At 37.7% G+C, this 13,031-nt stretch overlaps 1 protein-coding gene across 1 annotated transcript in view; it reads left to right on the forward strand.

The window, feature by feature from the left end:
- The window catches only part of Knl1 (kinetochore scaffold 1), a 67,207-nt gene that overhangs the window by 21,119 nt on the left and 33,057 nt on the right, over nt 1-13,031 (forward strand). The window contains exons 7-8 of the mRNA XM_028767002.1: nt 2,181-2,233; nt 3,732-8,216. Coding sequence (XP_028622835.1) covers nt 2,181-2,233; nt 3,732-8,216 — 4,538 coding nt within the window. The remainder of the gene's footprint in view (nt 1-2,180; nt 2,234-3,731; nt 8,217-13,031) is intronic.

The following is a 13,031-nucleotide window of genomic DNA, read 5'->3' on the forward strand; positions in this document are numbered from 1 at the left end:
TATTCACTGCACATGTGTAACATGTTTATAAATACAGATCTGTTAACTAATACATGCATGAAACATCTCTGAAAAGAATTTTGATTTTTTTTTTTTTTTTTTTTTTTTTGGTTTTTCGAGACAGGGTTTCTCTGTGTAGCCCGGGCTGTCCTGGAATTCACTCTGTAGACCAGGATGGCCTCGAACTCAGAAATTCGCCTGCCTCTGCCTCCCAAGTGCTGGGATTAAAGGCATGTTTTGATTTATTTTGTGTTTTTGTTTCTTAGTTTTATGTATATGAGAGTTTTGCCAGCATGTATGTGTACTATGTGTATGCAGTGCTTGCAGAAGCCAGAAGAAGGCATCAGATTCCCTAGAACTGGAATTTTAAACAGTTGTGAGCTGCCATGTGGGTGCTGGGAATTGAATCCACGTCCTTTGGAAAAGGACAGTCAGTGCTCTTAACTTCTAAGCTGTCTCTCTGCCCTAACCTATTAAGAATTTAAAGTTAGAGCTGGAGAGGTGGCTCAGTGGTTAAGAGCACTGACTGCTCTTCCAGAGGTCCTGAGCTCAATTCCCAGGAACCACATGATGGCTCACAACCATTTGGAATGGGATCCAATGCCCTCTTCTGGTGTGTTTAAAGAGAGTGACAGTGCACTCACATACATAAAAATAAATGAATAAATAGAGTTTTTTTTTTTTTTTTTTTAAATTAAATTTAAAATTGTTTGGAGTGAATTGAATTATTAATAACCCTGGTTTTGAAATAGAGAACAACAAAAAGTGAAACATAAACAATTTTTTTTCTCCTTTAGATGATCCATTATGATCAATTTCCCATGGTTATTTTTAGTGTTCTTACAGAAGTATATGCTAGCCTTTAGCTTTTATGAAAACCAAATAAATTAGATCACTTAATAGCATATAGACAGCTTTTTACTGAATGCTGGGGTTAAAGGCTGCATCTACAGTGCCTATCTCTCTTCCTAAGTCTTCCAACTATTGTGAGTCTTCATAATTATTTGGAATATAATATATGAAAATGCTTTTTTTTAGGGATAAGAATTTAGATGATAATTATTGTGCAATTACTGGTGAGTATGACCAAAATATGTCTCTTCTTTATATACCTTTTGCTTCATCTAGATTGTTTGATGCAGACAAAACACTCATACACAAAAATAAATAGCGCTTTAAAAAATTAACACATACACAAACATGTGGTATACACTTGTAATCCTGTCACCCTGGAGGTGAATGCAAGAGTATCAGAACGTTAAGGTCATCCTTGGTTACATAGCAAGTTTAAGTCTAACCTGGGGATACATGAGATAAAATATAAAAAATAGTGCCGAGCGTGATGGCACCTTTAATTCTAACACTTGAAAGGCAGAGGTAGTTGGATCTCTATGAGTTCGAGGTCAGTCTGATCTATATAGTGAGTTCCATCCAGGCCAACCAAGGATACAAAGACATTGCTCAAAAAAATCAGCAGATAAAATAAAATTGCTGACACAGATAAAATATTTTTTTCCAAAACAGATATAATAATCACTGTTTCTACCATTAGAAAAGGCTCTTAGGGACTACAGTATAACTCAGTAATAGAATGCTTGCTTGCCATGTCTTGGGTTTGATCTCCAACGTTGGAGAAGGAGGAAAATATGAGTTCAAAGTCTTTTTTTATTTATTTATTCTTTGGTTTTCTGAGACAGGATTTCTCTTTGTATCTCTTCTGTTAAGCACCATGACCAAAAACAACTTGGCAAGGAAAGGGTTTACTTTTGTTTGTATTTGTAGTTCATTATGATGGGAAGTCAGGACAGGAACTCAAGACAGGAACAACATGGAGGCAGAAAGTAAAGCAGAGACCAAGGAGGAACACTGCTTACTGGTTTGCTCAACATGGCTTGCCCATCTTTCTTTCTCATACAGTGCAGGTCCACCTGGTCAGGAATGCCACAACCCACAGTAAGCTGGGCCTTTTCATATTAATCATTAATCTAGGAAAGGCCCTACATACAGACTTTCATATTCTCACCTGAGCTTCCCCTTTCCAGATAACTCTAGCTTGTGTAAAGTTGACAACCAAGCAACCAGGACACTGGTAAATACTTCTGATGACAGTCCTAAAAAAGAAAAAAAGACTCCTGACATGATGTGTTTCTTACTATAATCTTTTTCTTATTGTTCTATAGGTATGAACACTTTGCTTTGTGCTCCAATCCAGACTCGGATGCCACAAAAGGAGGTATGAAATCATCCAAGTATCTTCAAAATTTAATCTCTTACAGTTAAAGTAGCAAAATTTTATTGTAATGGTAGAATTTTGTGATAACTTACCAAAGTGAATTATCATAACCTGTTAAAACTTTCTATATTTTCAGTTAATTGAGGAAAATTAAGTCACTGCCAATTTAAATAATACCAAGACCTTTCAAACTTTAATGAGCACATGAAATATCTCAGAATTTTATTAAAATATAGAGGGCTTTTTTTTTTTTTTTGGATTGAACACATAGTTCAGTGGTAGCTTGTCTAGCATCTGCAAGGATCTATATTCACGACCCAGCATTAAATACATGAAAAATATGTATTATATGTAGGTAAACAGACAAATCTGTGTCCAGTTGAAAAGGATAAATATTTATTTTGTTACAAGATGTATGAGTGTTCTACTTCATGTATGTATGTATGTATGTATGTATGTATGCATGCATGCACTGCGTGCATATCCAGTGCACAGAGACTCTAGAAGAGGATACCACATCCCCTGGAACTGAAGTTAGAGACAGTTGCTAGTTGCTATGTAGGTCTCCAGCCCAGTCTGGCCTCAAACTTACTACTATGTAACTAAGGATGAATTTGAACTTTTTTTGTTGTTTGGGACAAGGTCTCGTTGTATTGTGTAGCCTTGGCTATCTTGGAGATCACTGAATAAACTTGGTTGGCCTCAAAATTACAGACATCCCCTACCTCAGCCTCCCAGAGTGCTGAGAAGAAAGGCATGCACCACTATGCCCAGCTCCCTTCAACTGCTTGCTGATCCTCTTGCCTCCATTATAGGTGTGAATTAACATACCTGGTCTATGTTGTGGTGGGGATTGATCATAGAACTTTATAATAACATGGTAAGCAAGCACTCTACCAAATGAACTACATCCCTAGCCCTAGGAGAAAAAAATGTAATAACAAGTTACATATAATATACTATACCAAGTAAAGCAATATAGCTTGAAACCATTACTAGTTGTACATGTTAGGGGCTGGAGAGATGGCTCAGCACTGTCCGCTCTTCCAGAGTTCAATATCCAGCAACCATGTGGTAGCTCACAATCAATCATCTCTAATGGGATCTGATGCCTTCTTCTGACATGCAGGTGTACATGCAGATAGAGCATTCATATTCATAAAATAAACAAAACTTAAAAAAAATATAGTACATGTTATAAAATACTTTTTCAAAATTTATATTTTGGGGCTAGAGAATTGGCTTACTTGCTAAGTGTTCTGGATGGTCTTCCAGAGGACCTGGGTTAATTCCTAGCACCTACATGACAGCTTGTAAGCATGTGTAACTCCAGTTCCAGGGAATCTGACACCTTCTTCTGGCCTCTACAGGCACCAGGCAAGCAAGTGGTTCATAGGCACACATGCAGGTAGAACACCCATATACATAAAATAATAAAATAAAATAATAAAGTACAAAAAATTACATTTGGTCTAATTTTTCTTTTTTTTTATTATAGTTTTCAATTATAGATTGCAACCATGAAAGGAAACATGCAAATGATCAGACAGTCATCTTTTCAGATGAAAACCAGATGGATCTGACAGCAAGTCACACTGTGATGATTACCAAAGGTCTTTTAGATTGTACCAAAAATGAAAACCCCACAAAAATAGATACCACGTCCTTTCTGGAGAATTTAAAGCATCATGCTGGGAATTCAAAAGTTAAAAAGGATTTAGCATGTCCCACAATTTCCATAAGTCAAAACATTTTCTCAGAAAAGATAAATTCTGACAACTTCATAAAAAGATTGAAAACAGGAAAATATAATACTTTTCCTTCTACAGAGCTTGATAAGGAAAATGCTGAGATTCTTATTTATTCCAAAGACTCAAACAGTGCCTCTTCAACACATCAAATGCATGCATCTCTTAGTGTAGATGAAAATAGTAGTAATAGGACTAGACTCTTCAGAGAACAAGATGATGGGATGAATCTGACCCAGTGTCATACAGCCTGTATTCAGACTTGGATTCCTCCATCCAGGGAGACCAACTTAGGAGAATTTAAAGGTGATAATACAATTTATGGCAATGAGTGCATGGAGTTGACAACTAACTATACAACACAGGTTTTGTCGTCAGAAAATAATTTATCTGACAGAGAAACTCAAACTCAAAATGGTATGAGTGTTACAACATTTGATGAAGCTATGGCTCCAGAGAAGAAAACAGCTCTGAAGGATAAACTAAACGCTGCTTTCCAAGGCTCTTTCCCAAACCATGAAAATAAAATTCATATTACCAAATGTCATCCTATAGAGTCAGGAGCTCATACAGTCACACATATTTCTAATCAAAGTGCCAGCCCATTGCCTGTAACCTCAGAATCTATATGTTCTAGTCCAGCTACACAAGGGTATAAGACAATTTTTTATTCTAGTAGCAATGATGCAATGGAACTGACTAAGTGTCTATCAAGTATGCAAGAGGAAAAAAAATTGCTGAAGGCTGATAAAAAGTATTCTAAAATATGTACCAATTCAGATGCTGGCCCACTCAGAGAGAAAACTATTTATTCAGAAGAGGATAGCATGGACATTACCAAAAGTCACACAGTTGCAATAGATAATAAGATATTTAAGCATGATCAAGAAAACATTAAAAAAGAAACAACAGCTATACCAATATTTGAAAAGGAAATGATGCTCCAAAATCTTATAACTATGTCAAAAGATGAGAAAATGAATGTAACTTATATTACAGTTCCTCAAGAATCTAAGGAAATATTACAACAGAGTCTGACAAATGCTTCATCTGTTTCATTGGCTGACAAAAAGATGGAATTCTTAGCAGGCGAAGATATGGATTTGACTAAAAGTCACACAACTAAGTTAAGTCAAGTTATTCCTACAGCCTTTGACTTAGCATCAAAGAATGTCACCAAATCTTACTCTCACAGCAAAAGCCCTTCAGATGAGTGGGAAAGCCTACATAAACAAGTCATGCTAGGCCAGCATTCTAAACCTCCCTTACCACAGAAGAAAGATTTAGATGATCCTAACTGTTCTCATCAGAAGATAATGTGTTCAGAGGAGGTACAAACTATGGATCTAACCAAGAGCCACACTATTGTAATTGGGTTTGGTCCTTCTGAGGTACAAGAACATAATAAAATTAATTTAGAACACAGAAACAACCAACTTACAACAGAAAGCAGACAAATAGCTGTGAACATTCCTGGGGGAAACTCTAAAGTAACAACTAACGATATGGACATATTAAAGGACAGGAGTATACATAAGCCAGAATTGCTGAAGGAAAAGCAAAACGTCAAAATTTATGGAAGAAAAAGTATTAGTGGACTGAAACTTGGTAAAACTATATTATTTTCAGAGGGTAATGAGGATGATATGGATATCACCAAGAGTTACACAGTCAAAATAAACTATAGGTCTTTATTAGATAAACATGATTCTCATGTAGTATCTTTGGCAGGAACTTCTAAAACCATTTTGCATGCACGTGGACAGGATGAAATGGAAATCAATAGAAGTCATACAACTCCTTTAGAGTGTAAAATTATCTCTCCCAGTGATATAACTCCTGGTGATATGGATAAGACTGTGATGTCTATAGATGATCATGAGGAACTAGAAATGACAAAGTCTCATACTGTTTTCATTGACTACCAAGCAGAGGCAAAAGGTGTACTTCCAGACAGACTTGACTTTCAATTATCCAAAAAGGAAAGCCTACAGAAGCCAAAAGTGATGTCTACTCCTGCTGAAGAAATTATTTCCATTTCAAAAAATAGTGAAAGCAACCATGTACCAGCAAAAAGCAGCCAGCTAACAATATTAGAGGAAGGGTCTAATAGTGGGCCTGGAGAAGAAACTAATGATGCACAAAAGCCTGGATTTCTGAATGAACATCTATCAGGCAAAACTCAGAGAAGAAAAAGCCTTATGTTCAAAAACAAGACTATTACATTTTCAGAGAATGAGAAAAGTAATATTGATATCACTCAGAGTTCTGTGGTAGAAATAGATAATGAAACTAGGCTAGAAGACAGAAAGGGCTTCAGTTTTGTGCCACTGGCAGGAACTTCTAAACCAGTTTTGTCTGCATATAGGCCAGAGGACATGGAGATCTCTAGAAGTCAAACCACTACTTCAGAAAATAAAACTGTCCCACCAGATGAAATAACTACTATACCTATGGATAAAACTGTAATGTTTTTGGATAATCTTGGTGATCTGGATGTCACCAGGTCCCATACGGTTTTCATCGATTGTCAAGCCAAAGAGAAAATACTTCATGAATATACTAACTTGGGAATAACAAAAACAAAAAACTTGAGTGGTTCTGAAGGTGATACCTGTAATCAAGAAATCAAAAAACCAGTAGCTGAACACAGACACCATATAACAACTGTTATTCCTTCTAATACATTATCTAGTAGTGATCAAAGTACAATGAAAATCAAGTTTCATAAAGCTGATAGAGATGAGGTCATAGGAAAAGAAATGGAGGCCAATACATTGAAACAAACTAAACTTAAAAGCAGCCCATTAAATAGAACAGATGGAAAAAATGTGGCTTTTTCAAGCAGTTATACAGCTGATGTTTGTAGGTCCAGGGATAAGTATTCCTCTTTACCAAATGTTATTTCTTCTTCCAATAATTTGGATGGTAATACTATGTCCTTGTGTGATAAAAATGAGAAAACTTATAATTGCCAAGTGCCAAATGAGTTTGCTTATGCAGATATTTTACCAAGTAGATATCATGTGAATTCTGAGAAACTGTCTGTCTTTGCACCTTGTCCTTCAAAAGAAATTACTCAATCTGAAAGTGCAATAGCATTGCTTAAAGATCAAGATCTGATAGAAGAGCCTCTAGGGGAGATGGCTAAATTTAACTCAAAGCATGCATCTCTTAAACTTGCAAAGGATCAAATGGAGGCCTCTGTTGATGTTAGTGTTGCTTCTCAGCCTCATCTCTCAGCCCAACAATCTCCATCAACTCAAAAAGGGGAGGATGCTGCCAATAGAGATGAAGAAATATTATCTAAAGCTGGGAAGAAGACTTCACCTTTTCTTATAGGAAATGTCTCTTCACTCACATGTGAAAATGAGTCCAAAATGTCCACTGATGAGGGACACTTTGCTGTAACCTATAAAAAAGAACTGACCAAAAGTATTCAAACAGATAAATGTAATACAAATATACAAAGCCATAGTAACTCAGCCCTGACATCACAAGTCATTCAAATACATGTCAATGCTGAAGAAGCATCAGACTCTATAGTTCCATCTACTGTTTCATGTTTTAGTAGTGCTAAACAAAGTCTGAGTAATTTGAATAGAAAAACTGAGGAGGTTTTAGACTTTCAGACTGTTCATTTATTACCTCCTGCAGAACAGTTACTTGAAGGAAGTCAGGGACATAGTATAGTACAAGCTACAGAAATGTATAGCCTAGGTTCCAGTAACAATAGAGATGAAGAAAGTAAAACTTTACATAATGAGGCTGAAACTACATCTGTACCCCTAAAAGCAGTTGTTAAAGACAAAGCGAGAAGATGTTCGTTGGGAATATTTTTACCTAAATTACCAAACAAGAGAAGTTGTAGTATCACTGGTGTGGATGACCCAGATCAGATTCTAGCAAATGCAACTGATGTAACTCACCTAGAGACTCAGCCAGTCTGTAGTAAAGATCCAGGCGTTGGATCTGTTGCAGCCAAATTGAAATCAAGTCCATCTCAGTATATAAATGAAGAAAATCTCCCTATGTATCCTGGTGAGATACTTTCATCAGATTCTGTTACATTGGACATTGAGGAAAGTGCTCCGATTGACACATCTCATAAAGAGATTTTACCATCTGAAAACAAAACAGAAACCCGCAGGGCCCAAAAAAGAACCTGGGTTCAAGAAAATGATGTTACAAACGAGAAAAAAATCAGAACACATGATAGTACACCAGATCAAGAGGTAAGCTGTCTTGAAAATGTTCTTGAGCCGGGCGGTGGTGGCGCACGCCTTTAATCCCAGCACTTGGGAGGCAGAGGCAGGCGGATTTCTGAGTTCGAGAGTTCGAGGCTAGCCTGGTCTACAGAGTGAGTTCCAGGACAGCCAGGGCTACACAGAGAAACCCTGTCTCAAAAAACCAAACAAACAAAAAAAAAAAATGTTCTTGAATTTAAGTTTCTGAGCAATAGAAATTATTTCTACTTACTATAGGTTAGTGAAACATTCCTGTGTAGAATTATTAGAGGTCAGATGGTAAAGAATTTAACATTATGACATGGTGGCCTATACCTGTAATCCCAGCACTCTGAAGGTTTTGGCAAGAGGACTGCTGTGACTTTGAGGCTTGCCGAGGCTACATAACAAGAATGTATTGACTTTTTGAGACAGCATCTTACTTTATTGTCCTGAATAGCCTCAAGCTTGTAGACCTCTTGCCTCTCCCAAGTGCTGACATTACAAATGTACTCGATAATGCTAGATCAAACTTGTATAATTCTAAATATCCAGTCACTTTTGCTGGTGATTGGTTAGTATTGGTTTGTGTATATGAATCTCTTAGGAGGCACTTATATGGAAGTCAGAGAACAACTCTGTGGAGTTGGTTCTCTCCTACTTTGATATGGATTCTAGGGATCAAGTTGAAGTTGTCAGAGTCAAGTAAAGTAAGTGCTTTACTTACTAAGTCATTGCACTAACACATTTGTTTCTTAAGATAATGTCCAACTGTGTAATCGACACTGACTTCATCCTCTTTTTTTTGTTTGTTTGTTTTGTTTTGTTTCGTTCTGTTTTTCGAGGCAGGGTTTCTCTGTGTAGCCCTGGCTGTCCTGGAACTCACTCTGTAGACCAGGCTGGCCTCAAACTCAGAAATCCACCTGCCTCTGCCTCCCAAGTGCTGGGATTAAAGGCGTGCGCCACCACTGCCCGGCAACTTCGTCCTCTTAAGTGCTGGGATTATAGGCATGTACTATCATGTCTACCTTGAAAAGATAGTACCTTGTACTATCTTCTGTGTTGTAAATATTTGAGGTATAAAAATGTTCTACTGTTCAAAATGTGGAAAGAAAAGCTTTGCAAGGTTTGCTTGGTATATCAAGAAATGTCAAAGAGCCTGTTTCTCTAGTAACTGGAGAAATGCCTAAGCCAAGCTTAATACTTGAAAATGAACCAAGATTTATTTATCTATTTATCTGTTTGTTTTTGGGTTTTCAAGACAGGCTTTCTCAGTGTAGCCCTTGGGTGTCCTAGAACTCTCTCTGTAGACCAGGCTGCCTTGAAAGCATAGCAATCTTCCTGCTTCTGCCTCCCAAGTGCTGGGATTAAAGACATGCACTACCACCAATGGTGATTTTGTTTTTTATCTATTGAAACACTTTAAATTTGTTTTTTTTTACTTACTTATTTAATTGTATGAATACTCTGCTGCATGTACACCTCCATGACAGAAGAGGGCATCAGATCCCCTTATAGATGGTTGTGAGCCACCATGTAATACTGGGAAGTGAACTCAGACCCACTCTGGAAGAGCAGCTAGTGCTCTTAACCACTGAGCCATCCCACCAGCCCCGAAAGACTTTTTTTTTTTTTTTTTTTTTTAAAAAAAAGGAAAACCTTCATTTGGCTACTGTGGAAAGAACAAAACTTCTCATTCAAATTCAGTTTTATTTGTGAGAAAATGAAAACTAGAAACACTCTTAAGATTTGTAAACTCTTGTTAAGAACCACATAAAGGGGTTGGATAGGTGGCTTAGTGGTTAAGAACACTTTTATAGAGTACTCAAGTTCAATTTTCAGCACCCATATCAGGTGCCTCATAATTGCTTGTAACTCCAGGGGATCCATCATCTGCCTTTGGATTCTTCAGATACGCATTTACATGCATATACCTCCACATAGGTGTAAACACCTGTTCATTATTAAAAATTAAAACAAATCTTTAGACTAACAACCACATAAGTAGCCAGATATGATAGCACATGCCTACTATTCCAGCACTCAGGAAACTCAAGTAGGAGGATCACAAGTTTAAAGTCAGCCTGGGTTATAAGTTGAAATAAGACTTGGTACACACACCCACACACACACACACACACACACACACACACAAAAGTATATATATATGTGTGTGTGTGTGTGTGTGTGTGTGTGTGTCTGTGTATGTATATGTATATGTATATGTATATGTATATGTATATGTAAGTACAGAAGATGATTTCAGGGGCTGGAAAGATGGCTCAGAGGTTAAGAACACTGCTCTTCTAGAAGTCCTGAGTCCTGAGTTCAATTCCCAGCAACACATGGTGGCTCACACCGATCTGTAATGGGAACTAATGCCCTCTTCTGGTGTGTCTGAAGACAGCAACAGTTTACACACATACATGAAATAAATCTTTTTTTTTTTAAAAAAAGATGATTTTAGTAGCTCTGTGTTGCTGAAGTCTACTCTGAGGTGAGGTGATGGGAAAATAGCCAAAGCTTTGAGAAACTTGTAATAGTAATGTAACACTTAAATCTGACTAGATTTTATGAAAATTAGTATAGAGCAGTGGTTCTTAACCTTCCTTAACGCTGTGACCCTATATTTATATATTTTGTGTATGAGTGTTTCGTCTGCATGTACATTTACACACCAAATGAGGGCATCAGATTGCTTGGGACTACAGTTATAGGTGGCTGGGAATTGAACTCAGGACTTCTGAATGAGCAACTAGTGCTCTTAACCACTGAGCCATACCTCCAGCTCCCAACTTTGACCCTTTAATAGAGTAGTTCCTCATGTTGTACTGACCCTAAACCATGGAATTATTTGCATTGCTACTTTATTTTTATTTAGTTTTAGTTTTTCTTTTTCGAGACAGGGTTTCTCTGTGTAGTCCGGGCTGTCCTGGAACTCACTCTGTAGACCAGGCTGGCCTCGAACTCAGAAATCTGCCTGCCTCTGCCTCCCAGGTGCTGGGATTAAAGGTGTGCACATTGACCGGTGCATTGCTACTTTATAACTGTAATTTTGCTACTGCTATAAATCACAGTGCAAATACCTGTATTTTCTGATGGTGTCAGGCAACCTCCATGAAAGAGTCTGTTTTAAATCCCCAAAGGAATGTAGCTCAGTTTTTAAGACTTTTTTTTTTTTTTTTTTTTTTTTAGACAGGGTTTCTTTGTGTAGTCCTGGCTGTCCTGGAACTCACTCTGTAGACCAGGCTGGCCTCGAACTCAGAACTCCGCCTGCCTCTGCCTCTCAAGTGCTGGGATTAAAGGCGTGCTCCACCACTGCCTGGCAAGACTTTTTTAAAAAAACTTTTTTAAAGGTTATTAATCTTTTAAAGCTTAGGCCTTAGTTGAGCAGTCTCCCAGCTACTCTAAACCTACTAATCCTGGTTCTGTGTCCTGCCATGTGGCTACATTTACTTCTCTGCTAAGCTCTGGTCCATCCCTTCACCTCTGTGTCCCCTGGCTGAATCTCCCATCTGTGATTCTTCTCCCAGAGTTCCTCTCTCTGCCTAGAAGATCTGCCTTTCACTTCCTGCCCAGCTATTGGCTATCATATCTTTATTAAAGCCAATTAGATATAATTGATCTTGATTACTTAGGCAGGTGAGGAAGGAACAAATATTTACAAATTATGAGACTGGTGATGTGCCATAAAAATAACAATACTGGCTAATATTTAGCTCTGTGAATGTGCAGGATTAAGAATTGAATATACAGAGATATACCTTCAAATAGTATACCCCATTAAAATGAAATGTTTTTGTTTTGAGGCAGGTTTCTCATTATGTAGCTAAGGCTAGTCTGGAATTTGCTATATAGACCAAGCAGGCCTTGAGCTCAGAGAGTCAGAACTGTCTTCTGAGTGCTGGGATTAAAACACTGATACTTTGTGGTAGCTCACAGCACTTTTAATCCCAGCACTTTTGGTAGGCAGAGGCAGGTGGATCTCTGAGCGTACAGAGCTAGTTCTAGGACAGCCAAGGTTACACATAGAAACCCTGTCTCGAAAAACCAAAATAAATAAAATTCGACTCTGCATTTCTTTAGTGTATAGTGAGAAATACATTTTTTCCCATGGGTATATTTGCATGTTAATGTGTAAGCATGTGTGTATAGGCAAGAAGTCAATGTCAGGTAGTCTCCCTTTATAATTCTCCACCTTATTGTGAAACCAGGTCTTTTACTAAACATGGAGCTTACCACCAATTCAGCTAGGCCAGTCGGCCATTGAGCTGATCTCCACCTCCTTCTCTGCCCTCCACTCCTAGGATAACAGGTGCATGCCCCTGTGGACATCAGGGATCTAAGCTCAAATCCTCATTGAACCTTCTCCTTAGACTCTAGTTTCCTCTTCTGAGGTAGCCCCACTATTGGTGACTAGCAACTAAAGAATTGCATACGTTGACTTATGGTATCTTCCTATAACTGAGGTACAACTAAGAAACAATTTGTTTATAATGTATAGAACATAAACTATCATTAAAGGCCTAAATTGCCTGATATTCTACTTCTTTTTTTCTTTCTTTTGTTTTTTTGAGACAGGGTTTTCTTTGTGACCCTAACTGTCATAAAACTTGCTTGCTTTGTAGATCAGGCTGGCCTCAAACTCACAGAGATCCACCTGCCTCTGCCTCCCAAGTGCTCCCAAAGGCATGTACCACCACTGCCCAGCGATATTCTACTTCTTTTAAAGTGATTGTATATGAGTTATGTAGATAAGTTTTGTTAAAATAGTATTTTTGGCTGGGTGGTAGTGTAGTGTGCCTTTAATCCCGGCACTCAGCA

The sequence above is a fragment of the Grammomys surdaster genome, unplaced genomic scaffold (genome assembly GCF_004785775.1).
Source record: "Grammomys surdaster isolate TR1022 unplaced genomic scaffold, NIH_TR_1.0 170, whole genome shotgun sequence".
In the NCBI taxonomy this organism is placed as follows: Eukaryota; Metazoa; Chordata; class Mammalia; order Rodentia; family Muridae; genus Grammomys; species Grammomys surdaster.